Raw genomic sequence first — 27,818 nt, forward strand, 5'->3', positions numbered from 1 at the left:
CATTTGGCAGAGCAGCTATTGCAAAACAGCTCTGAATCAACAGGCAGAAGAAGACTTCAGCCTCTGCATGGTGACATCTGGTCACAACCTTGCAGAAGTACAGTGAAGAGCAAACAGGATTCAAATTCAGCCAGACACAAAGCTCTGGGCTACAGCTGTGGAGCTTTGGAAGCACAAAGCACACAGCCTTCACTTCCACGCTCGCGATGCAGGAGACAGAGTAGCTACATGGCTCTGCATCCTAGGAGTCGAATGCTGGGTCTCTGGAGTTCCCCTGTTTCACTACATGCCAAAATAAGAAGGGAAGCCCCATTTATCGGTTAACCCAGGACTGATTTTAAGTTCTAGCTTGCTGAAATTTCTTCCCAGGACCGTGCACCACATGGAGGAACAAAGACATGCGGTTTGGGTTAGTTTGAACTCCTCCGCAGTGGAATTGTACCAAGGCCAGTGGCCGACAAAGAGCTGGCCAGCAAACCAGTTGTTATTGAACACCAAAGCATCCAGATGGGAGAGCAAGTACACATGCCCTAGGAAAACACAAAAATCTTGGCCCACACTCATGTGGTCCATTGGTGCCGGTGGGTACTCAGGCTTTGCAGGTGCAGGGCGGATGCTGAATGCCTCCGTGGAGGAGGCAGCTCATGCACATAAACACCCATCTCTGGCCTGTGAGCCTGAACGCTCTTGCTGTTCCTGGCACATCATACTCCCTTCTGCCCAGATTTTTACTTGCATTTCCTAGAGCACCAAGATTTTGAACACATCAGCCAGCAGCAACAAGATCTGATAAAAAGCTTTGAAGATTCTTATACATCATTTTAAAATAGGCGCTCGGATAACCAGAGAGAAGAGTGCAACGTTACTGAACATGTGCCCTAGAAAAATACTTTGCCCCAGCTCCACAGCTGACACACACACCGGTTTAATTTTGCATAAGGCTGCATGCATTTGTGGTGGGAGGATATTTGCCTGCACAACCCTTTTGCTTGCACTGGCTCCCTGCCACCAAAGCACAGCGAAGATCTTTGATCCTGCTGGGCACCTGCATAGGATCCTCCACGTTCACCTTAGCGACATCTCTGATTTTAACTGGCATACTGTCCGTGCACGCGCTATGCAATGAAACACAGGCAGCTGTACTTAAAGCTGTTTAAAACCAGAGCAGAGATGAGATCAACATCTGGTGTGCAAAGATTCACAGCTTTGTGTAGATTTTCTGCTGGTTTTAGTACATCAGTAACAGTTTTCTGCAAGGAAGGTGTGTTGTTGGCCTAGGCCACAACCCATGAAATAAGTTACTTTGTTTCTGCTGGCAATCTTCCATGAAACTGCATCTAGTAATACAGGATTCTGGTTGGTTTAGGGTCTCATTCAAGGGACCCAACACCTTGCACTATTAGGACACAACTGTGGCATGACCCTATCTTTTTAGGGAAAATGATTTTGTCATTTACAAGCTGCTTGGAAACTCAGATGAAAAGAGATGAAGATCTCCGTATGGAATCCAAAGAAAATACATCCATCCTTCAGCATTAAGGAGACAATAGCTGCGGAGGATGGTCTGTGGTCCTTTTCCCTTGATAGTCAACAACAGCTTCACATGCAAGCAGCGCAGGACTTTTCACTGCAGTGAGCTGTATAGATCTTTTGGGTCACTAGTAACTCCTGCTTTGGAGAATGAAGATTTAAAAAGCACATCATGCATGTTAAATAAACGTAAAATAAAATAATGGAACAACATAAAATAAACAGCTTGGACAGCCTTCTGCAGCATGTCATGGGAAATGGAGCTCAGACAGCATGATGCAGAGAACTTCAAGTTCTAGAGGGCTTGGGAGGACAGACAACACCAGGAAAAAGCCAAAGTGGCCATCAGCGTGCCCAGTGCTGCCAGCACACAAATCCCAGCTCCAGAAAGAGGAAGGTTTGGTTCTGCTGGATCCAAATGCCCTTTCTGACTTTCTTGGGAATTAACACAACAATGGTGTTTCTTCAAACTATACACCATACACGCATCTCGCATCCATCCAAAGGGAGAACCCAGCATGTTACAAGCCTTTACTCTGAAGTATATAATTACTTAAAGATAAATAAAAAAAATAAGCAAAGCCTCTTATTCAGCAGCCAGTGCTTTCGAGGATTTTTTTTTCCACTGAAACACCTCCTGGATTTCAATAGGATTTGGGAACTGAACCCTCCAATTCCTTTGAAACTTCCAATACACTCATTAAATAAATCTCAGTGCTTTATCAATGGAGGAGAGGGAAAAAAAAGGAAAGCACTGAAAATGATGGCTATCTCAAGCAAAGGAGATACAAAATATGTCATTCCCCGGGACATCAGCTGACATTCCCAGCTGACATCAGCTGTACAAAGCCCTTCCACCAGTAAATCCCCCTTCCCCATGTCCTTCCATCTCAGCAGCCCTGTAAGTCTCATGGAAGCACCTTGGGAAGGAGGCCCACGGGGTTTGCTTGGCAGCATGGCCCAGAAGGAGCATCAGAGCTTATCTAGGAAAGCACAGTGGCTGTCTTGAATGCTTCTGAAGGAAAGCAAGAATAGACAACTTCTGCAGGCAACCCTACACAAACCAGTGAGAAATTCCACTTCCCTGCCTTTCACAGTGCATTAAATCCTAGGGCTTGGCTTCTTGGATTTATATTCCTCCATGGTTTCATTTTTCTTTAAAAAATTCCAAGCTGTTAAGCTTCAAAACTTAATATTTCCTTAACTCGGAGCTTTTCAGCTCGACAGCTCTTAAACATAAACCTCTTTAATTGAAGTCTCCTGAATTAAGCTGTCTCCAGCAAGTCACCATCTCAAGCCCTGCACGAGGAGCCTCATTCTTTCTGGGAGGATTGGTCCCTCCACATTCAGCTGCTGTGGGCTTCACACCACCTACCCTGTGGGGCCTTCAGTCACACTATTAAGTGCGCAGGACTTCACAGTGGAGGCTGCGTGCCAAAGCACATCACTGCAGCAGCTTCCAGGTGCCAGTGCAAAGCACCGAGTATCTCAGCAGCAGCTTAGGCTTGAGACACAATAGAGCTGCAGGCACTGAGCAACTGGTGACATCTTGGACCCCTCAACACCTGGTCACTGCCCCCAGCCTGAGCATAACTGAATAAGATCTTGGAGCAAGTCTGGTGGCTTTGAGACAAATATGCAGATCTAGGAGTCAAGGAGAAAGGTCAAGAGGGGGAGAGCAGGGCAGAGGCTTGATCATCTGGCAAGACATTAGCTACGATCACTTGAGCAAGGAGCCCGCAAATCACTGGGTTGGAGGAAAGGAAGGAAGAAACAGAGGGTGCATGAGCAGCAGCAAAAAGGTCAAATAAGGACTGGATGGAAGAGCCTAGAGCTTGCAACAGTGTTCAAACGTTATCTGAATATTGAGAGCACACAACTGATCAGGGAAAGACAGCACTGCTGAGAACAGATTGGAGGAAGAAGTAGGTGGAAAGAGAAGGATCAGAACAAGCAAGGCAGAAGCAGCTTGAGAAATAGTGATGAACCAAGTTAGCAAGAAGGCTATGACAAGATGTATAACTGAGGAGGAATGAGTTGGAAAGGACTGTCTAGATTCACAAAGCAAGAGGGAACAAGCAGAAATATCTCTCCTAGCTTGTGACCCTAGAAAACCCCAAGACCCACTAACCTCCCTGTCCTTAAATGGCCCATGGAGATTGCAAAGGCTCAATCCCCTTCTTTTATCTTCATCACCGTGATCCCATGACATGTTACTGCCCTTAGCTGCTCCACTGGCAAGAAGCTAAATAGGCCAACTCTATTCCACATACTGACAAATTAACACTAGTAAAAAAAATATCATTTTTTTTCAGCAACACCAATAAATTATTTTGACAAGAGAAATGCACAAGGTTGCTCCAGAAGTTGTGTAGCCTTGGCCGTACTGGACCCAGGCAAGGTATTACATATCCACCCTCTGGTCATCAATACAGATCTTTGCTATTCCTTTTATGTATCACTCTCTATGACACCATGCAGGCTGGCTTTAAGGGAACCTAATAACACTCTAGGGCACTTACTGAGGTTACCAACTTCTTTTTTTCTTAGGCCGCATTTAATTTTCTAAGTGGTGCATCTCTCCAATAGATTTATGAGACAGCAGACAAGTAAATGACTAATAAAGTAAAGCTTCTCATTTAGTACTAAGGTCATCTCTAGCATTCAGAACCCATTTCCCTGTCCCTTAACTCTCCCTCATCTATCTTTTAAGCATTTCCTTCAAGTTTTTCCTTCAAGTTTTCCACATGGAAATAGCTTTTAACTAAACCCCCTTCTGCCACCCCCAGAATTGCATACAAGGAATACCTCAAGAATCAGTCCACGTTTCTCTTCCTCTTTTAGTTATGACCATTCTTTTCGGACACATTTGTCTACTGTCAGTACGTCCCTCTATCACCCTGGGTTCTTCTTAGAGCACCACTTACTTTAAAAAGCAAAGGAACTGAATGGGCACCACTGTCTTCCTGTGTCCCAGGATGCACGAACACGCAATTGCTCTGCTCCTCCATTTTCAGATGCACAGTTGAGGTATAAGGAGAGAAATTCTGTTAACAGTTTGTCCTACCAAGAACATTCTGCATACAGCTTGCTTCCAAATCTGCATGTACATGGGGAGGTGACACTCAGTTAAAGCAATGCCAGTGTGATACATACTATCACTGCTTCAATATACTATTATTTGCATTACTAGGGGTTTGCTCAGCAAAGATATCCTTGGGAAAATATCACAACTGCAAGCCTTGGGACAAAGGTAAGGAAGGAGTAGCGGAAAAGAAGTTGGGAGTAAGGCATAGATAAAGGTGGCTTCTGCAGCAAGATGCCAAGTACCTCTACACGCTACAAAAATGCCTTCCGCTCTCCCTGCAGTTATTCTTCACCGGGGCGGGGGGGTGAGGGGGGAGGAACACAGTTAAACACAAGCTTAATCTCAAAACAACTATGAAAATTTACATCCTCATTCTAGAAGAACTCATTTTCTCTTAAGAATCCTCTGCTGACCATCCCCCTCAGTGTCTCCGGTCTTTCTGTTCTCAATTTTGACACTTATCCTCGTTACTTTTCGGTCACTGTTCATGCTCATTCTGTTTTCTCCCAGGATTCCTTTCCAGGGACAGTTTCTGAAGAAACTAAGATGCAGAACAAGTACATACACGGCAAATCACACCATTTCAACTGATCACAGCCCACATACGCAATTAGAAGCAGTTTCTGCCACAGAATTCTATAACATCTTAATTAACACTTACTTTTTTGATTGACTTTAGTCCAAATAAAACATAGTTTTAAAACACTTTTAAGAGACAGTTGCATATGAGGCACCCACTGAAGATCCAGTCCAATGGAAGGGACCTCCAAAATGGAATTGATCCTAAAAGTGTAAATGGAGTTAGTTTGATTAAAAAAAAAGTCCCCGCTACTACCTGAGAAAGAAATATGAACCCCCTACAGATACCTCAAGTCACCGGTACTCCTGTGTCAAATTATGGAAGCTCAGCTCTCTAATTTCAATCAGATCATGAGAGTCAATGTTCACACAAAGCAATTCTTAACAAATACCAGATCGCAAAACCTCCAATCCTCCCTCAGCACGCTCAATTGGGCTCACAGCTGCTTATCAGGACCTGCTGCCCATTAGACAAAACTAAGGAAATAAACAGACTGCATCTAACACTTAGCTCCAAAACCGCTTGATTTATTTGCGATTTATATATGACATTTCGCAAGTGGGTTGTCATCTTTAGCTCCCCTTTGAGGAAACAGCAAGAGGAATAAGGATCTATCTGCTCATTCCACAGGGCGAGAGGGCAAGAAGAGTTGGGAAGAGTTTGGCTGCTACTCAGTAATGGCACACTGGAAGGAGACAGGACATAGCCTGAGGTATCTGGGTAAAATTTTGAGGGGAAGATAGAAAGCATGTTCCAGCATGAACTTAGGCCCTGAGGGGCTGTCTGGGTGGCAAGAAGCCCAGAAGCACCACCCATCCTGGCCTTGTTTTCCATTACCTCAGCCCACACACACTCCCTTCCACCCACTGCCAGCTACTCTCAAGGAGCTGTTCCTCTCCAAAGACTGGAACAATAGTTGAGCACCAAGAAAGCAGAGAAGAGCCCAACCCCTTTTGCAGCATAGGAGTTCTTCGGTTTGAGAGAACCATGCTTCATTTTGGAAAAGCAACTCCTTTTCCAAAAGCACCAAATAGGATCTCAAATAAAACAGATCACAGTAGCTGCAAGCACTTTGTCCTTGAAGCAGCACAAGAAACAAGGTAAGATAAAGATCCCCTAGGTGCAAAAAGAACAGTATCCTTATATTATCTTCTCTGATTTCAGACATCCAGAACCCAGAGACAAAATAGACCTATAGGGGCAGCTGTAGCTGCAGCCAATGCCCCATGGCAGAGAGCAGTGCAGCTCCACCTTTCCCTACATGGGCTTCAGTACTGGTACAGGCAGCCTTGCTCAGCTGTCCACCCTTTTGTCTGTCCTGAAGAGGGCAACATCCCCAGATGTCTGCTTGTTCACATGGCCTTCAAAAAAAAAAAATCACCTTAAAGAATGAAACACTTGCAGGAAAGCATGGAGAAAAGGAAGGAACAGAAGGGTCCTGCAACAAAGAGGGGAGCAGGGTGAAAAAACACAGGAGAGGTCATGGGATAGCTGCCTGGAGAGAGATATTTCAGTACTCTGTAAAGGGAAGGTGAGCAGTTTGCCTGAGGTAGAGAGAAAGCCTGTATTTGCATTAATGCTCCCCTACCATGCCTGTACCTACACACTCTTACCATGGACTGAGAAGACAGCAATAGTTGCACTCATTACTGAGGACTATCAAAACAACAGTTGTTGCAATTATGTCATTATTAGTACCACAGAAGCTTACTTGAGGGAGCTGCTCTGGAAAGCCAAAAACAGTACTTCAATAACCCACATCTGGTATTTGGTACCTTCAGCAGGTACCTTCACATACGAGCTCCAACAGATTTTTTTACGAATTCAGCCTCTTCTGTGCCAGTGACTTAAACTCTATGATGAAGTCTATAAAGTGAAAGACCTGGCAGCCACACGCAAATATCCTAGAGAATACCACTGCACAGGCTCACAGCCCCACAGGAGTCATGAGATGGCCAGACCAAGCAAAGTGTTTGGAGACATGACTGGCAGAAATGGGTGAGGTATGATAGTTTGGGGAGGGACAGGGCAGACTGCCATGCAGCAATGAGCCAGACACAGAACAGTATAGCAGATAGCCACACTAACTGCTTTTCACAGCTAACACTGCAAGAACATAAATAGGCAGGAAACAGAGGAAGCAAGCTAAATAGAACAGTTATCACCTTTATGCCATGATGCAGATGCCACAAAGATGCCTCATGACACTCAATGGGAGCCTGATGAAGCTTTGACATTTCGCTGTACCTCTTATAGCATAGGAATACATTTTTTCCATTAGAATTGCCCATACAGGCTGCCTTCCACCTCCAATCCTTGTGTCAAGCCTGGCTGTGCCCCACAGACCTGGTTCAGTCAGTGGCCTATAGACAGATGATTTCCCAGCTTCTCTTAAAAGTTTAATACCCTGAATATTTTATTGGCTGGATAGCCTCTTACTGAAATTACTGTACAATTTCACATGTTTTGGCCAAAATTGAGGGCAATTTTGCTTAAATGAGCCTGTCTGTGCTATTAGCTCTATTTCACTAGGGAAAGTTGCTCTCACTTGTGCATATGACATCATCTATTGACCTAACCCCACCAAAACAGGCATTTCAAACCCTTATACTCTGCCATTTCACATACTGCAATTATAGTCAAGTTTAAATTAATCTTTTGACACTAGACTTAGGCTGTATTTTGCTTCTTTACAATGCGTAACTTTTTGTTTTTCCAAAAGAAAAGTTTGCTTCTGAAGAGTTGTACTGGTTTCCATCACACTTGGAATCTTAAGAGTCTAAGGTTTTTACAACAGGAAACCCTAAAAACATGTTGTTTCAGTAACCAAGTTACATTCTGCTTCTAAAACAACTTGCAGAAGAACAACCAGTAAATAGCCAGTACTCGGCTTGCTTACTGCAAGGTTAGTGCCACAAAGACTTCTGTAATGCACCGTGCATGCAACCATGAAGAGCAGGAAGAGCGACTTTTATCCACTAAAACACTGTAGGACTCTACTGATGAGACCCCTTCAGGGGGTAAAAAACCAAAAATCTCTAAAACTTGCTCCAGTGTCATTCAATTCCCCCATAACATTTTCTGATGTGAAAAGTGGAAGTCAGCTGCATTAATTTTGAACTCTGTACTGAAGGCTACATCAGGGTTTCACAGAACCAGTTACTGCACTACTGTTTAAATGCTTTGTATTACTGCCTTCATACCACGACTGCACAGTTACTATTCGTTCTATAGCATTCAAACATTTGAAGTGCTACAGCATTTAGGCAAGAGCTTTTTAAGGAAAAGTTCATTGTCAGGTATGTCATTCACGTGTTCCTCCTTTCAGCATGAAAATGCCCTTACACACTGGCAAATGCCACCTTATAGAACTGAGAACGGTCCAGATCATTTTAACTCAGCCCTTTAATGTCCTTTGTAGGCAATAAAAATATCCACTATGGGTTTCAGAAAAAAATTCCAAGAATTATCTCCCCAAAGAAGCTGCTGTTTCTCACATGCTTTGCCCACATTTGTGGACACCAGGATTAAGTTGCACATGGACAACAATTATCTGGAGCATTTCTGAACATCATCTGAGGAACCGATACACGCTACCTACCTGCTTGAGCTTTTGGGATTTGCAATCCTGAAGGACTGGAGACTGGCCTCCCACCATTCCCAGTACTGTATCCATCAGCACTGATCTCTCTCAGCCTAAGAGCACTCTAGACACACCCTACATCATTCAAGGAGCTTAACACTTTTCTCCACAAAACCTTGCAAGATTCATTAAGTGAGACAACCTCAAAGTTTAGCCCTTTACAGGAACAGCACAGCCAGTATTTCCCAAATCTGAAGTATTACATTTTACAAGTGGAGTCACAAGCCCTAGAGTCAATTGTTAGAGAGAAGCCATAAACTAAGTGCAATCCAGCAGGGTCAGAAACTGAGAAGCAGGAAAGGCTGTTTTAGGCAATTATACAATTAGTGGTCACTTCCAGACAAGAACACAGCCCAGCTTACCACTTAGTCTTCTCACCAAACCATCTGTTCAGTAGCTGTTAAGCTCATGTAATTGGAGGAAAGTTGTCTTTAAAGCTGACAACATAAATGAGACTTTATCTAATGCATACTTGGTAAAGAGAAGTAGCCGAAATACTTAGCAGTAGTTCCAGGAGGACTTTCAAGCCCTGTTATCTTCAGTATTCAGTATGCAGTCTACCCCAACCCATAAAAAAGAAACGATAGTACTTTATTAAAATACTAAATTTTATTTTTTCCACGTACATTTAGTCTCCCCACCATTTCCATTTGTCTGACCACCACCACCACCATGCCTTATCAAAACATTCCATACATACTTAAAATGAAGCTGAGGGTGGAGTCCCGTCTTTAAAAACTAAACAGGCATTTTGGACAACACATTCTTGGCAAGGTAATCTGGATGACATTTATCAGACACTGTAGGGAAAGCTCTTTCAGCATTTGTAAAAAGGACAGCCAAATAATGGTTACAGAAATAAGACTGCAGATTTTAATGACCTGTTTAAAATGTTTTCTTTTCTTACAGAGTCTGTCTCCACTGCCAGAGAGCTTGAATGACCTGGAAGTGTACACAAAAAGTTAGAATTTGAAATCTAGTTTTCTAAATATTTTCCATTTACTATCTCCATTTACTCCACAAAATATTGACATTAAGTTACAATAAAAAATGCATTCTTTTTCAGAGAAAATAAGTTGAAAGCAACGTTAGGTCCTTCTGTTCAGACAACTGTTATTCACAGTAAGTGAATAATAAGAAATAGTAAGAATTCAGTGAAGGTAAGTGAGAGGATGGGTGTGGACCAGCTAGGCAAATATTGGCTGAACTCTGCCTACCCTGGCTAATGTCAGATCAACTCCAGTAGCTGAGGCTAGCTGCTTTTAAACATTCTTTCAAGAACCTATCAATTTGTCTATCAGACAAGTTTACTCTGAACCACTGAAGGAAGCAGGAAAGTATAAGGAATTCTGTCACTGGAAGAAAGTTTTAACTTAAGAGGAATTTTGATAGGGAAATCTAAGACATATTTTAACCGAGTATATGTTGAGTAATAACTAATTCAGAAACCTGCTTCCCGATACCACCTTTTGGCTTGCCCTCTTACAAGAGTTCAGTTGACTTTGGGAGAAAAAGCAGCAAGAAAGCCATAATTTCAATCGCAAAACAGCTCCCCCTCCCAGACACCCTCCCCAACAAAAGAAGGCTGAACAGCAGACTAGCCTAGGTGGCCAAATTCAGCAGCAAGGAAAACCACAGCTCATTTCCTTAGCCAATATGGTGCCAAAAGGAAAATTCTGTGGGTTTAGTAAGCAAGAGATAATTTACCAACCATATAAAAGCTGGAAAAATGTAATAAAATATTAGCTCTCTCATCTTCGCCAACTAAACCCTTAAAACTGTTCCCATTTATTTGATTTGAAGTATTGTTCGTGGTTTGTAACCCTTTGAAACAGTCTAAAGCTTATAAAGATTAAGAAGGGGAAAAGAATCTCTGCGTTAGGTTATAAGCATTTTTTCGATTTTATCAAGATCCAATAAATTCAGTTACCTTCTGGTCCTCCGTCCTGAAACAATTCTTAACATAGTTGGCAAATTTGGGTTCCAGCTTAGGAAGGGAAGAACCCTATTTTGAAAAAAGCAAACTTTAGTGTATGCAGGCCATTAAATGACTCCAATAAAATAACTCATAAAGCTTAAATACTTTGCTACACAAGTGGAATTTTACTGGACTCACCTTGCAACATCCAGTCCACTATCAAACCATTTTAAACACCTTTCACTATAGTATGCAGATATTTACAACACCAGTGAGGGCCTACACACTGAAATCGCTTTACAAGTAACTCTGCTCATGCTCAAAGACGCAATAGGAAGCATTTATCACTTAACCTGTCTCTGAACGACGAGCACGTCTGAAGCTACACAGTATGGTAGGAAAGCCATAAATATGAAATAGTGCTAATTTAACTGAATAGCATATGTATGTTGACTGCAAATGAGGTTTTCTGCTTCAGCTCTCTGAAGAAAAACTTTAACCCCCCTCTTCCACTCATGGTCCCCCTATTCTAAGGCTCATTTTGGTACATCAGTTCTATAAATTCATTCCACACATGTACACATATACCTGAAAACGTCTTTCCAGATACTCAAGTGCACAAAGCAGATTCTGTAACTCATGAATCAAGGTTACTCTTGCATGTCTCCCCTTTTCCAGTCAAAATAATATGAATCGCCTTAGGAGATATTAACTTTCACATATCACATGAGAAATTTTTATTTTTCAGTTATATCAGTTTAATTGTCTAGCCTATAATTATAAAACACTTTGCTACTTTTCAGCACATTACAGAACGGACTTACGTCCATGGAACACAAAGACACATCAAGAATATCTGAAACCAAAAGTACACAACAACCAAGAAAGCTTCGATTTGGACAATGTCTTATTCCAGGAATCTGACAAGTACTGATGCTTTTCCATTAGCTTGTAGATACCAACTGAAGTTTACTACATAATACAGGAGTTCCATTTTAATATTATCATACCTTCTCCAGCAGTTCACACAAGCAATTTTTAACTTGCAGGCTGTCAGCTCAAAGAGCTACTGTATATGGCAATGCACAACTATTTTGCCTTACCAAGATAAAGTCTAGCACTATCTGCAAAACAATGAATTAAGCTGTCTGCTACTGCTTCTACATATTTGTGCTTATACAGCATTTCCCAATAAAAAGTTTCCAGCAACCAGAAAGCATATCCTAAGACTGGCCATTTGCCAGTTCTTATTATCCAGTTTGTATGCTGCTTTATTCCCTCTACAGGGACATCTCTGCCTACCGTGAATAACTAAACCACTTTCGCTTACAATGCAGAGGCAGCACTAATCTTTGCTCCTGTATGAGTCATGCAAAACCATTCTGAGCATCCACTTGTTCCAAGGGGTTAGTTTGACCTAGTAGAATGATACCCTCCATCACTGTCAGGTTCACAATTTATTTAGGGATACGCAATTTGATTCTGATGAAGTATATACCACAGATCCAGTATGTATCCTTTGAGCCATTCTGCCATATTTTGCCTTCATAGGACAGAATTGTCTTGAAATATTAAGAAACAAAGCACAAGACAATCCCAATTCTTTTGGTGACTAATTGCCAGTGTAAGGGCCACCTGAGGGTGAATTCAAAAACCCAGAGCTCCTCATAAAACTGCCATCAACACAGACTTTCCATCTATCCAAAAATAAATCTTCAACAGAGAATCTGATCCAGTAACCAAAATTTCTCTTAATCACCAGGGGGCATCTGATCTACAAAGCACAGTCTTGAATAAATAAAAAACTCCAAAATGCATGTAGCCATGTCAGCTCCTCATTACCAGCTGATCTGTGCTACATGTGTGCCTCTACTGAACTGCACCCCTAGTTAAACATCTATCTAAACAGGACTAATGCAGTAAGAATTACTACTGCCTCTATACTCTACTGCCAACCAGCCCATACAGAGAGCATTTTTACTGAAAAATGTTTTGACACTTAAGCAGTATCTAAGGAGAACAATACCTAATCTTGAAATGCCAGTTAAAGCTGACAGCACTCAAAAGCCAAAAGGTCATTATTTGACCTTCAAAAGACGGAACATCCATTGAAGGGAGACTGAATTAACCTCAAATCCCCATCTCCAATCCAGAAAGTAACAGCTTTTAGGACTTCACTGATTCATGGATGGATATTACAAGCACTTATCTCCCCCTTCTGGAAATAACACAGCCTTACAAGCTTCCAAAGATGCATACTCCTTTTAGACCAATCAAAAGTCCAGGCATGGAAAGAACTCTGGTTAATCTAGTTGCCAAAAATAAAGTGTGTATACCAGTTAAGACACCTCCAGAATATAACACTATACCCAAGGTTGCTGGTTTTGCTGTTTTTAAACAGCTTAAAAAATTTAAATTAGTAAAGGAAGTTCATGGGAAAGTGTGTGCAACTTGAAGGCCACATACACCCAGAAACATCAGCATAGAAGCTCCCACTGATGATACAGTGTTAACAGGACAGCAGTGACACACAACTATTTCTTAGTAACACCCAACACCTCCGAGCTGCAAAGTAAAAAATATCAAAATTGACCAAACTTAAGTTCCAAAAAAACCTCACCTTATCTACGGAGGCCTGCATTTTTGCTTTAATCTCCTCTAATGACAGAGGGACTTTTGGTGTTTTTGGAGTTAAAGATTTTTCCTTCTTGGAATCTGGAGTCTGAAACAATTACACATTTTGTTAGAAACTTCCATACACATAAAGCTGCTTAGTATGCAAGATCAAGTTTTCTAGAAACAAGAAACCTAAAACCTGGTGGAATTTGTAGCTAATACAGGAACAAGCTATCATACAGATACATCAGATACTTTTCAAATTTGTAAAAGTTTAAGTTGTGCTCCCAACACAGTCCTTACGAAAGATATGGTCAAGAATACAAATATTTAAGTTTGGAATTAGTAACTACGCTTAGTATAGCGAGTATCTTATGTTCCTGGGCAGATGTTTACCTAGCTCTTTCCCAAACTGAAAATAACAGAAACAAAACCGTTTAGTCTTCCACAGCTGCAGCCATGTTAGGCAAACCATGCTAAGACAAATCCTCACTGCTTTTGAGATTCCATCCTCCCATCCATTCCACACTAATTTCTGTATGCAACCTTCCTTCTACGCATGAAAGCTGCACAAGGAAGCTTGACCCAACACAAAGGTTCAACATGAAAAAATAAATTCTCAGATTAGTTTTCTCATCTGCATCATTGTAATGGCACAAAACTAGCAGTGCTGGGACAAGGCAGGTAGCTGGAAACAACCAGAAGGAAGGATCAAGCTCCCTCATCAGTGGCAGTCTGTCATACTACAGAGTTTTATCAACATCCTCTTGTCCCAGCAACTATGCAAAAAAATATGAAGACCAGCAGTTTTAACAGCAGCATCACTAATGATCAGCAGGGACAGCACAGCTAATATAATTATATGTAACTACGTAACAGCCAACATTTAATACAGGATTACCAAAGACTATCACAGGAGAACATTAAGCAATGACATGGCATTATTCTAATCATGTTTTCTATTCGTATTCAGAAACTAACTTAACAGTAACTTTAAATAACGCACTAACCATTATGCAAGATATTCCACACAGGAATTAATACTAGCTTTACTCATTTGCATTCACTCACTTTTGATTTAGATGCTGGTGTGGACGGCTTGGAGTCTTTTCCATTTTGCTTTGCTTTCTGCATATTTTTCCCTGAAGATTCACGGGCAGGCTGAAAATAAAGCACTTAAGTTCATTTGCCATAAAATAAACTGTTAACAATTAAGTTCATTATCACAGTACTGAAGACCTGGTGACAAATATGTATTATTTAACCTGGAACAAAGCACCGTGTCTGTTTAATCAAAAAAGTATGTTACAAGTACTTAAATGATTTAATTCTAGCTGGCACTGCCACTTCAAGATCTAATTCAGTCCTAGATATTTGAAATATCATAACCTTTACTTCCTCTTAGCATTTCCTGCAGAAGTATTGTCTGGCAAACAGACAATGCCATACACATATTCGAGAATTGGAAACTTACATTCCTACATTAATTAACGGAGTATTACATTCAACCACACAACATCTGAATACATGCTAAGAAATCTGCAGCTGGCATTCATTTCTCCAATAGGTCTTAAAATTGTTGTGCACTTTGACCTACAGAAATGCATCAGGACAGAACAGCCTTTAGTGGAGTACATTAAGTGTTCATTTCCAGACAGCAGATACATAAATTGAAGCCAATGTAACCAAGTTTGAGGTAAGTCACAACCTCCTTTATCTCTGCAGTTGCCAAGCAGTCTTAGTTTATTTTACCACCAGGTGGCACTCAAGGCCTCATGTAATTTCATACTGGCTGCCTGAAGCAAACCATTTCCAAAAGACTCTCTCAAAGTCTTTCATTGAAAGCTACATCACTAAAACAGTAAAGATTCACAAACAAGGAAAGCACAATCAACATTTACTTATCAGAACAGGATTTTGTTTACTGTCCAACATCCAAACATGTGAACCACATCTGTTTGTCTATTGCACATGCAGATTCCTGGTAGTAAAGGACCACCAACCCACCCCCACATTTTGTTCTGAAATATGTTCTTAATGCATATAAACACACTTAAGTGTTTTAATGTCCTATTACAATTCCCTTTTTATCAACTAAGCTAAAATCAAAAACATCCCATTCAGATTCCAAGAGCAGTGCTTTAATCATTATTATTAATACAGAATCATCTGCCCAATTACTGTCTCCTTTACACAATCTCAAGATATCCAGCCCATCATTAAAAAACTCCACTGCACAAAGAGCAGGAGACTTCAACTAGTTTCTGCACTGCAGTAAACTCAGGAGTTCAAACTTAAATTTGTATCTTTTGAAAACTCAGTCCCCCTCACCACCACTGCCACCCACCCAAAGGTCTTACCTTAAAAAGACCACTCTTGAGCAACTAAACCATTAGATGCGCTAGCCCTTACTCCTCCTGCCCGGATAAATCAAGCTACAGGTAGTAAGAGCACCTACTGTCTTCACACTACATTTCAAGTTCATTAAACAGACTTAAATCTTCACGGGTCAAATTAAGGGGTGTCACAACAACGTCTAAGTTCAAAGATTAAATATATAGGCCACTTACTTTCTTTATTGGTGTTTTGATTTCTTCCTCATCTTCATCCAAGTCATCTTCATCCCTATAATTAAAAGGTAATTACTCAAAGCTCCAGATTACCTTATTCAGTAAAAATTTATCTTGCTCTTTCAATAAAAATTGTTATTAAAGCAAGCAAGCTTTCCAACTGTTTTTTAATGCACAGCAAGCTAATTATAGGTCAAATCCCCCTTATTACTAGCAATGTAGTAAAATGTGTTCCCTTCTACTTCACTACTGCAAACACTCTTTTTAAAGTTAAGATTTAGCTTACAGTATAGCATTAAGTTTGAGCTAATTCTGCACTTATGCAGCTAAGGAATTTTCCGGCATGATATCCAGTTATGTCATACACAATTTCATATTCTGAAACAGTTATCCCTGCAATGGTATTTCAAAACACCATCAAAAAAATACATACTCATCATCATCATCCTCATCGTCATCCTCCTCATCATCATCTTCTGACAATTTTGCTTTTTTCTAGTAAAAAGAAATCAAGGCTGATAAGTGTCAATATCATTTTGTTAATGATAACCCTTTGTTAACCTTGACCCAAAATAATTTGTGGTATAAATACAAGATGGTCTCTCTTAAATACAGCTAAAATCACAAATTACCCAATTTGCTGGTCACCACTGTTATGTAAAATTAACCAATTTATTTTATTTCTTCTGCCTTTTGAATGAAGGCCAAATTAACACTTCATCAGTTAACACTGAAAAATACACAAGTGACTGCGGCTTGCCGAATCTGAAGAGCAAAGCCAGGTAAGATATAATACCACCTCTGTATACACACAGAGGCCTAGAAAACTAAGTTTGCCAATACTAAGATTTCACCCGGTGTAAAATAGCCACATGTATCTGCTTCTACAGCTAGGGCTAACACTAAAGAGACACTAACCTAACTAGTCTGATTGTACACAAATATTAGAATATTTTCCAAATTATGAGCCTGAAAATAGCCAGCTGGGATCCACCCCATGTTATCAGTAAGTATTGCGCTCCACAGTTAGGCTCCACCAAAAGCTACTAAGTCAACAGCTCCCAGCCTACTTAGAGCTCTGAGCAAATGAACCTTTTGTTCTATCACAGTACCCCTCTTATCTAAATCATTGCAAGCCATATAACTGCTTACTCCTAAGCAGCATTAATACCAAACCAATATAAAAAAAATGCAGACAATTAAAAAAAAAAAAAAAGTAGTATACCTGTGGTGTTTTAGCTCCTCCTCCACTTGCTGGTCTCTTTGTTGAAGTGTTCACAATTTTTGTATCATCTTCCTCATCATCTGACTCTGGTTCTTCCTCTAATGCTGGTAAAACGAAGAGAACATACCAAAAATTCATTTAACAGAAGCGAAAATAAGATACTAGTAAAGATATTAGAAAGGGACAGACAAGAGCATCATCCAGAGCTGAAAAGGTAAGGATCCCCTGAACTGCCTTCTATTAGCAATGTAACCACTGAGGTCAGGTGGTTTTCCAGTTGAGTTTACGCAGATGCTATGGAACTTAAATCCACTCTCAATGAACAATCCCCTATGGTACCTGCAATATCCCTCTCGGAAAAGAGGCCATGGAAAGACAAGAACCAAATGTTCTCCGTTTTAAAGGAGACATGCTTAAGAACCTCTAGACAGAAAAAGTTATTTAAAAACAACTCTGCATACAAGATAAAGAATCTAGTCCTGGCTTAAGCCTTTAGAACAAAACCAGAAGTATTTCAAAAGTAGTCTTCTTAAAATCCAACTGATGAAATTAGAAAAGCTCATAGCTGGGAAGATCACCACTCATTTTTAAGGAGAGAAATTAGAACTAGAAATTAGAAAGCTGACAAAGTTCCCTTCTTCCTGTTAAAAAAAAGGTTGGGGGGAGGGAGGACAAGAGAGTATACACGCATTTCTCTGAACTCCCTTGCCCTCCAGGTATCTCTTTTTCCTCACAACAGGCTATTCAGAAGATCAATATTAGAGAAAGCATTGCTTATGTTACTGGATACATCATTTAAGAAGTTCTGTTCATACTGACAGGTAGTAGTGAGTTCAGTGTTGTGCTCCACAGGGTTCAGACACTGGTATGGGACTTGCCATACTGACACCTTAAGCATGCCGAATAGTCTTTCGCCTGCTGTAATATGCGTATTTATTCTAAGGACATGGAAAAGGTGTTTTACTTTTCAAAACAATGAACTTACACTTGAAAAAACACTGAATAGATTAATACATACCTACAAGATGCTGGCCACTGACATAAACAGGCCCTGAACCACATTTCAACCTCAAGACCACTGGTGGTGTAATCTCAAAGCCACCTAATGAAACCTGAAGATAAAAAGCAAGGTGTGCTCAACAATCCATTCACATGAAACCACAGCAACAACATTTGAAGATCCAAGGGCTGATGCAATTACAACAAGCTTCAGTCTAACAGAATATTCCAAAAACATTTATGAGACCATTCTGGCTTATCAAAGAGCCACAACAGTGGCCTACTATACTCTCATGGCCTATTGTAATATGCCAGACCAACTAGGTTTCTATGCATCCCAGGAGCAATGAAACTTGAACAATATGCATTCTACCTTTCACCTCCATTGAGTCAAACAGGAAATTCTTTAATTACATTCCTGGCAGCAGCAATGAATGCTAGAGTGACCTTAATTCAATAGAGGGTGGCAGTCATCTTTGAGTCTCTTGAGACTTTGGGGGAATCTGAAAATGGAACTAGATTTTCTCCTACCAGGCTCAAAGAAAGTAACATAAGTTGCACAGATGCAACTGCTTGCAAATGCATACATTTGTATACATAGAAATGACATCTTTAATACATACCATTCCTAGAAAAGCATAACCTGAACCAAAGTTCCAGATTATCTCCAATGACCACTAAAATAAGTCAACCAAGTGCAAAAAACGTGTTTGCATCTAGCTCTTGCTTGCATCTGTTACCCATGCCAATACCGATGCATCTTTGAACACATTGACAGGCTTGCAGTTTCAATACAATTTAGTCAACCACAAGCTTTTCTAATGTTTTTCCTGACATGAGACCCAATTCATACTAGACTTTTTCAAGCACATGTCCTTACCGTAGGCTGCACTGACATCTTCAGTGATGCCAGTATTACTTTAATAGGGTTGCCTTCATAGTCCAGTGCTTCTGCTTCTACAACATGTAATTCATCTTTGGCTCCAGCCCCCAAAGTAACCTGTAAAGTAAGCAACAGAGCACACTGAAACACTTTTCAAATCTTCTGAAGTCTTCTACAATGCACCCGCTGCTCTGCACCTCTTTAGGTGGAAGTCTGTATTTCTGCCTGCTAATGGTTCAACCACAACCCCCCTCAAGCCAATATCCCCTTTCCCATAACACTGGCATTTAATAGATTTGATTTAGATGTGTCAGTACGCTACTCGATCAAAACATTAAGTAGACATTTTTCTACCGGCTTATTGCATTGAAGTGGGTCAGTGACAACTCCAAGCAGCACCTGATCTGCCCCAAGGGAAGCAAAACAGATACATGGCTAGAGGAAGGAAAGCAACGGCCATCACTACTACAGAATCATAACCTTACTCTTTCCCCTTCCTGTCACATTTCATCTGCCAATTGCTTCAATAGATCACTTACACTACAACCTTCTTGTTTACTTGAACTGACCTCCAATGAGCAGTGAAGTCTTACAGCTGCTAAGTTCAGTGACATGATTTAAGTTTTCAGTGCCATAACATAAGCCTGAGCCTTCTGTGCTAAGTGACAGAAAGTCAGGCACTTCCTGAGATTCAAAAACCCTAGCTGCAGGGAGGAAAGTGAGCGACAGACACGAGGCAAGCCTGAAATTCCAGTTCTCTAAAGCACTAGCATCTGAGTCACACAGGAGAGCGGGCTGAAGACCAAGAAGGGAGTAACTAGTACCAAGAAGTAGGAGCCATTCCAGAGACAAATAAACAAAGTTAACTGTTCCAGTTTCAAAGGTGCCTGAAAGGAAAGCTTCCCCCTCTCCATGCGAGAACTTACACTTCAGGCAGAAAGCAGCAGTTATCAAGTTTCCATTTTCTGCCCAAGGGTTGTGTTTTAGGCAAGCTTTAATGATCTGCACAAGGCATACCCAACTGTACACTGTGAAAGAAGATACAGGATTTCCTACTCTTGGCAAGTTTTGTTACTGCAAAGTGAAAGAGTTAAGAGCGGAATTGCTACTCTTCTCTCAGATGGGTCAGCAACAATACGCTAGCTCCTGGGACTAGCACCAGGACAAGAATTCCATCTAATAACACTTCCCTTCATCCCCCCCCTCCACTTACTCCTGTCACTCACATCACACCTTGAGCAATACATTCTATTTATTTATTAACAACCAATGTACAATGTCTAGCAAGTAACCATTCCTGTGCTTTTATACCAAAAGTGAACACCATATCAGCAGCAAATAGATAATGAATTCGGAGACCATCGCCTCTGTTTGCAGCTGTCATTGTTTAAGACCAGGAATTCAAGAAAACCCTCATATGCCACTTTCTACCTCTACATGCATCGATCCTCTTCCTCTTTCCCATTTATCCGTTTCTACATCTCCCTGCCACACATGCATCTCAACTGATATATGCCAGCTAGTGTCTTTATTCATATTCATCTAGTTTTATCAGGTTCAGTATTCACTGAATTCATCCAGTATTCAGGTCACCCAGTATTCACTAGCTTCACACTTAATCTTGACCCAAAGCTCAAAAACCAGGAACTTTGGATAAAGCCACATACCTCAGGCATCATTCGGTGGTTCATTTCATGTGCATTCCAAGCATGCAGATATGAGAACAATCCACATGAACTTACCCTATCCATTTCTCTTCCCTCAAGAGAAATTCTAAAAGGCCAGTAATTACGTACAAAGTAGCCATTGTAAAGCCTAGACTGTGTTTTTATAAAATGCAAGGACATAGCTCACAAAATACCATAACATTTAAATTTATGTCATAACTGTACGTATTACTTTGAGTTTTAACTTGGACTGCCATTATTATCCTGGATTCCTGGCAGGAAGCTATCCAGAATTCTGTAAGTTACTTATTTAAAAGTACCATCAAGGCACCTCTCTATATTTAAATAAATCCTAGACCGAAGTACAGACATGACAATACTTAACTCTCTTGCCTGTGATGTTACCTCATGTTATGCTTGTGCTAAACAAAACAGAAGTCACATGCTTAGTCCAGAGCACAGAAATGCAGCACCTTTCTTGCTGGGACAGCAGAAAGAACTAAGGACATATTTAAAACTCAATGAACAGATCTTGATTTCTACAAATATCCTGTTCAGTGAGCAGCTGCTGTCAGATGAAGTATCTGAATGAAAGATCATGTTTCCTGTAACATCCTTAAAAGGAGGCCAACATTACAAGAAATGAATCAGAACATAAGCTTCCCCCCCCCAACGTAGATGCAGTATTAGCTGCTTATTAGGAGAAGAGCATTAGAAATACAATGCTTGGGAACACAGGGGAAAGGTTTTCAAAATAAAGTTTCCCCAGTCTGCACCTACCTGTGAATAACACAAATCCATCCCTCCCCCTTGTGCTCCTGCAGCATTTAAACTGTTACTTTAGAGATAACAGAAGATATATTACTTCTATTTCCTTTAGTAACTATGGTGAAGTTTTCTTTAAACCTTGTATCACTTGCTACGAACCATGAAATATCAATGGAGAATTTTCCAGGTAAAATAGGATGGTTCAATTCCTAAGAAGGGCAAATTGACATAAAACACTTGGAAATGCCAGAAGGCACAGTTCTTTAGCGAATAAACTGAAGTATCACAAAAGCTCGCTTCCCATAATGTAGCATATCAGTACTTTAAAAAAAACAAATTTAAAACTTTTAATTTGAAAAAGAAAGTACTTGCCGTTCTCAAAGACAACTGATGTTCATTTTCTTCATCGTCTACCTTGAACTGATATTCCTTGTCTGCTTTAAGCTCACAGCCTGTAAAAAGATCATAAAGTTGTAAGCAAACTATTGTATTCAGGAGCAAGGATTTGTTAGACACTTGTTGCTTTGGAGCTTTATGTTCTCTTCTTTATGGCACTACACTGGCGTCGAAAACTAACTGCATTCTATGCGCACAAGGAGACTTAACAGAAACGCGTAGGGAGGGGAAAAATACCGGGGAAGTCCCCGGCCCACCGCCTACCACGCGGTTCCTACCCAAAGCGTCAGCCATTACACTTCATTCAAGCCCATGCGCTAAGAAACCTAAGAATTCCACGGCCTTGCGCGCTGCCCGAGCAGCCGCCGGCGGTTTGCTATCTCCTGAGAGCGGCGGAGCCAGGCGCCCCTCGGGCCGGCCGCGGGCGAGGCGCGCCCCCCGCCCCGCCGCCCTCCACGTGCTCCACTTCCCGCCGCGCTGCCATGTGCTCAGGCCGCCCGCCGCCTCCGCGCCGGCCGCCCGCAGCGCGCCCGCGTCCTTAGGAACGAGCGGCGGCGCGGCCGAGGCGGGCGGCGGAGGCGCAGCGAGGCAGGGGAACAAAAGCCAGCGGCCGCCAGGCCGCCGCCACGTGCGAGCGGCCCGCCACGTGGGGCGCGCGCCGCGGCGCAGCGCGTGCGGGCGCGCGGCTAACGGACGCCGCGCGCGGCCAACGGTCGCGCGGCCAACGGTCGCCTCTCCCCGCCCCCCCGGCCCCCGACCGAACGCCGCCGTCGCCCCCGCCGCCCACCTCCCGCGCAGGCCGCCCGCCGCGGCGCCCACCGCGCGGCGCCGCCGCCGCCCACTCGACCCGGGCGCGGAGCGGAGGCCTGAGGGAGCGGATGGCGGCGTGAGGGGCGCGGGGCAGGGCGAGCAGGGGAGGGAGGGGGCGACGGCGCGGCGCGCCGCGGGGCCGTTACCGAAGAGAAAGGTCTGCGGGCGCAGGGGGCCCATGCTCTCCATGTCCATGGCGCTGTCCTCCATCTTCTCGGGCCTGCTGCGGCGGGAGGCGCGGGGGCGGGATGCGGCGCTGCGGGCGGACGCGCACTAAAGGAAGCGCCGCGCCCGCCCCCTCCCAGATATAGCCCGCGCGCTCTCGCGAGAGCGCCGCGCCGCGCCCCGCCCCTGCCCGCCGCCGCCGCCGCGGCACTGCGCAGGCGCCGCCGCCGCGCGCGCCCGCCGCGCCGCGTGGGGGCTCGGGAGCGCGGGGGGCTGCGGCGCTCACAAGATGGTGGCGGGCGCCGAGGCGCCGTGAGGGCCGCCAGCGCCGCCGCGGCGGGAAACCCTGGCGAATAATAAAACGGGCGGCCGCTCATGGCGGAGCCGCGTGGGGGCGAGGGCAGGGCTCGGAGCCGCGGCGAGGCCTGCGCGGCGCCAGGCTCCGCGGCGGGTGGCCGCGCTGCCCGGCCGCACCCGCGGCGCCCCGAGCCGGAGAGGCGGGAACACCCCGCGGGGAGGTGAAGCGCGGGGCCCGCCGCCGCGCTGCGTCAGGCTGCCAGCGTGTCCGGGGCCGATCTGTACAGGTCGGGGTTCTGGGGGCTGTAGTGAGTGAGCTAATCTCAGAAACACCTCACCTGAAGGCCCACCCTTCCTAAACAAAAGTGCATAGCGTCCTGCTGCCCAGGTCTCGCTCACCGTAGTTCATAATACATGGATTCGCGTTCATGAAGTCAGAGAATGCAGTGCAGTTGTTCAGAATGAGACCAATTTTGTTTCACAAAACACAGACACTTTAAAGCACTGACAGTCATACTGATTAAAGTTTCTTGTCTAAGTTTTTGTCAAGTGGATTGCTACAGGATAACTATAGTAATAATTAAATTCTGTGTGAAAACAAGGTATAGGAATAAACAATTGTGCTGTTTACCCTGTGACTGAGGATGGGAGATCTGAGCCCTTGGAGGCTTCTCTTCTAGACTCAGAATAATTTAGTTTGGAAGACACTTCTGGGGTTGTCCAGTCCAACAGCCTGCTCAACACAACGCCAAGTCAGGTTATGCTCATACGAGTAAACATTGCATCCTTTTTTTTTTTCTATTTCTCTTCTCATTTTCCTGCCAGCACCTACTCTTTGTTTAAATATGTGGAGGCATAAGTGTAACATGTGACAAGGGTATTTAAGCAAACCAGAAAAAACAAATCATTTTATTTCTCTTCTTTCCTTTGCATCCTATAGTAGAAACATTGGTTAATTTGCAGACTCTGCATCATATACATAAAGAGAGAGGTAACAGACGGATCAAGTCACAAAAAGAGTTTTGCACTGTTTTGAACCTGGTTTCAGTTCCTGTGAAAGCTCTGTGAGCATTCATGTTTGCATGAGAGGTTTATTATTCCAATAGAACATACATGTGGGCATCATGGCTATGGGACTAGAATCATCTCTCTGAAAATTAAGTTCAAGTCAGAAAGAAATAACTGTTAGGGCAAAGACTTTAAGCCAGATGCAAGTGTTAATGGGGATCTCACGCTGGGAATGCGGAAGAGGTGACATGAACACAGACTTTTGTAACAGGTATGGAGTACTGTGTTTTGCTTCAGCCCATGTTCTGTATTCCTCTTCACATACACTTTTTTGCAAGCAGTATTTCCTCCCCAGCTGCATCTTTGTTTCCTAAGAGTTCATTGGCCTACACAGCTCATTCATACCCTACAGGCACATTTGCTACATGCAACAGTCTTCGCCTCTGAACGTGTGACATGACAAACCATGAATGCTCATAAGGCAACTGCAGGTAATGATTAAGAAAACGTAAGTGATCTTGATCAACGTATCTCATTACATGGATCTGGAAATGCAGAATTATCTAAAATTTCACTCATCTGGTGCAAGCAAGAATTAGTAAAGAGTTAGTAAAACTGCAAATAATTAAACCCGTACCCTGTTTTTCTACAATGACAAATTTAACAGCTTGATAAAAGACGTTTATAATATCAGGAAGAAAAAGATGAAGACAAGTCTTTGAAGACAAACATCAGGGATATGCTTTGCTCTGTATAAAAGATAAAGATAATCCATACTTGTGTCCAATCTTACAATCTTGTTTAAAGTGTTCATTAGGAGATAGATGGTGAACAAAAGCAGGGAAAGTTCTCTGTGAAGACAACCGCACAATTTCTTTAAATTGGTAACAAAGTTTCTTTAAATCAGTTAAAAAAAAAGAAAGAGAAGAAAAAATGTTGAAGAAGCAGAAATCAGGAAAATGGAGAAAGATTTCAAGGACAATACAGTATTTTCCCTGTCACTTCTAAGTTCCTGACTTGGTATTAGAAGGCAATAGCCGTCTTTATGATTTTTGCTACCACCGCCCAGCAGCCTGAAGAACTGCCATGCTGAAGATGCAGTGTTGCCACTCTTTAATTTTTGCGATCTATGTATAGATCTATGTATAATTTTGAGGGTAAAGCTCCCATTATCAACATCCTGAGATTAAAGCCAGGAGGCGACCTTAAAACAGAGACGTAGCCCTCGTGATAGTACAGAAAAACTTTAATCTTAAAAAGGCCCGGGTGTCAAAAGAGAAACAAAGCAAGCTGTCTTTGGACAGAAGTGATGTAGGTTGCTTTCCTATGGACTTGTGTTTCCCAGCTGGTATCTAATAAGGTGGCAGCTCCCAGAATCACAGAATGTTTCAAGGCTAGAAGGAACCTCTGGGGATCATCTGGTCCAACCCATCTGTTCGAGGAGGTCACCTAGAGCATGTTGCCCAGGATTGTGTGCAGACAGCTTTTGAATACACCCAAGGAAGGAGACTCTACAACCTCTCTGGGCAATCTGTGCCAATGCTCAGTCAGCCTCACAATAAAGAATATTTTCCTCATGTTCAAAGGCAACTGCCTGTGTTTCAGTTTGTGCCCGGTGCGTCTTGTCCTGTCACTGGGCACTGCTGAAAAGAGTCTAGTCCCATCCTCTTTATACCCTCCTTTCAGATACTTCTCCACATTGTCAAGATTCCCCCTTCAGTCTTCTGCAGGCTAAGCAGGCCCAGCTCTCGCAGCCTTTCCTTATATGAGAGATGTTCCAGTCCCCTAATAATGTTTGTAGCCCTATGCTGGACTTGCTCCAGTAGCTCCATGTCTCTCTCATATTGTGGAGCCCGGAACAGAACACAGTACACCAGATGTGGCCTCACCAGGGCTGAGTAGAGGGGGAAAGATCGCCTCGCTCGACCTGTTTCCAGTGCTCTTCCTAACGGACCCCAGGATACCATTAGCCTTCTTGGCCACAAGGGCACACTGCTGGCTCATGGTCAGCTTGTTGTCCACCAGGACTCCCAGCCCCTTCTCTGCAGAGCTGCTTTCCAGCAGTTCAACCCCCAGCCTGTACTGGTGCATGGGGTTATTCCTCCCTAGGTGTATGACCCTGCACTTACCTTCGCTGCACTTCATGAGCTTCCTGTCTGCCCATCTCTTTAGCCTGTTGAGGTCCCTCTGAATGGCAGAACAGCCCACTGATGTATTAATCACTCCTCCTAGTTTGGTATCATCAGCAAACTTGCTGAGAAGACACTCTGTCTCTACATCCAGGTCATTGATGAATAAGTTGAACACAATACTGGACCCAGTGCTGGCCCTGAGGAATACTGCTAGCTACAGCTCCAACTAGACTCTGTGCTGCTGATCACAACCCTCTGAGCTGTACCATTCAGCCAGTTCTCAATCCAACTCACTGTCTACTCATCTAATCCACACTTCCTGAGCTTGTCTGTGAAGATGTTATGGGAGACAGGGTCAAAAGCCTTGCTGAAGTCAAGGTAGACAACATTCACTGCTCTGCCCTTATCCACCTAGCCAGTCATTCATCCATCACAGAAAGCTATCAGATTGGTTAAGCGTGATTTCCCCTTGGTGAATCCATGCTGGCTACTCCCAATCACCTTCTTTTCCTCCACATGCTTGGAGATGACATCCAGAATGAGCTGTTCCATCACCTCTCCAGAGGTGGAGGTGAGGCTGACTGGCTTGTAGTTTCCTGGGTCCTTTTTTTTCCCTTTTTGAAGACTGGAGTGACATTGGCTTTCTACGAGTCCTCAGGCTCCTCTCCTGTTCTCTATGACCTTTCAAAGATGATGGAGAGCAGCCTAGCAACAGCATCTGCCAGCTCCCTCAGCACACGTGGGTGCATCCCATCAGGGTCCATGGATTTGTGGATGTCAGGTTTTCCTGAATGATTTTTAACCCATTCTTCCTCAACCAAGGGAATGTATTTTTTTCTCCAGACTTTCTCCCTGGTCTCCAGGCTCTGGGATTCCTGAGGGCTAGCCTTAGCAGTAAAGGCTGAAGCAAAGAAGGCATTAAGTAGCTCTACCTTCTTGGTATCATTCAACACCAGGGTCCCAGTCCCATTCGCTAGCAGGTTCACATTCTCCCTAGTCTACTTTTTGATACTGATGTTTTTAAAGAAGCCCTTCTTTCTGTGCTTGACATCCCTTGCCAGATTAAACGCCAAATGGGCCTTGGGCGTCCTAGTTGCATCCTTGCATAGGATCATAGAATGGTAAGGTTGGAAGGGACCTCTGGAGGTCATCTAGTCCAACCCTCAGCATAGCCCCATACGGGGATTGAACCCACGACCTTGGCATTGGCAGCACCACGCTCTAACCAACTGAGCTAAACCTGCCCCAATGCTTGGATGACATTTCTATATTGCTCCCAAGTGGCCTGTCCCTGCTTCCATATTCTGAGCACTTCATTTTTCAGTTTGACTTTAGCCAGGAATTCCTTGTTCATCAATGCATCCCCCTGAAACTTCATCATTAGGGCACTTAAAAATCACTCTGTATGATACGGTTTCTCTGCTGTCTAGAGATGAACTCCATTTTTTCTGTGGCTCAAGGAGGGAGGGAAAAAGAGAACTATTTCCCTTGCCTGTGCTCAGCCAGCCATCTGTATGGAGCTT

General features: G+C 43.1%; 2 protein-coding genes and 1 non-coding gene across 3 annotated transcripts in view; all 3 read right to left on the bottom strand.

The window, feature by feature from the left end:
* Positions 1 to 9,240, bottom strand: part of FGF18 (fibroblast growth factor 18) — an 87,828-nt gene extending 78,588 nt beyond the window's left edge. Inside the window, exon 1 of the mRNA XM_062587292.1 lies at positions 9,204 to 9,240. The gene's annotated coding sequence lies outside the window, so the exon portion shown is untranslated. The remainder of the gene's footprint in view (positions 1 to 9,203) is intronic.
* A 188-nt stretch (positions 9,241 to 9,428) lies between these two features.
* NPM1 (nucleophosmin 1) lies at positions 9,429 to 22,977 on the bottom strand. The gene is made up of 11 exons (XM_062587120.1): positions 22,840 to 22,977; positions 21,860 to 21,939; positions 19,050 to 19,169; positions 18,189 to 18,282; positions 17,171 to 17,274; positions 16,379 to 16,440; positions 15,946 to 16,000; positions 14,447 to 14,536; positions 13,380 to 13,481; positions 10,772 to 10,846; positions 9,429 to 9,783 (listed from the first exon to the last, which is right to left on the bottom strand). The coding sequence occupies exons 1-11, from the start codon at positions 22,901 to 22,903 to the stop codon at positions 9,745 to 9,747; spliced, it is 885 nt and encodes a 294-aa protein (XP_062443104.1). The 5' UTR covers positions 22,904 to 22,977; the 3' UTR covers positions 9,429 to 9,744.
* A 4,488-nt stretch (positions 22,978 to 27,465) lies between these two features.
* TRNAG-GCC (transfer RNA glycine (anticodon GCC)) lies at positions 27,466 to 27,536 on the bottom strand. Its single transcript has one exon. It is a non-coding gene; the product is annotated as a tRNA-Gly (tRNA).
* Positions 27,537 to 27,818: the final 282 nt, after the last annotated feature.

This window comes from Rhea pennata, chromosome 14 (assembly GCF_028389875.1).
Source record: "Rhea pennata isolate bPtePen1 chromosome 14, bPtePen1.pri, whole genome shotgun sequence".
Taxonomy (NCBI): Eukaryota; Metazoa; Chordata; class Aves; order Rheiformes; family Rheidae; genus Rhea; species Rhea pennata.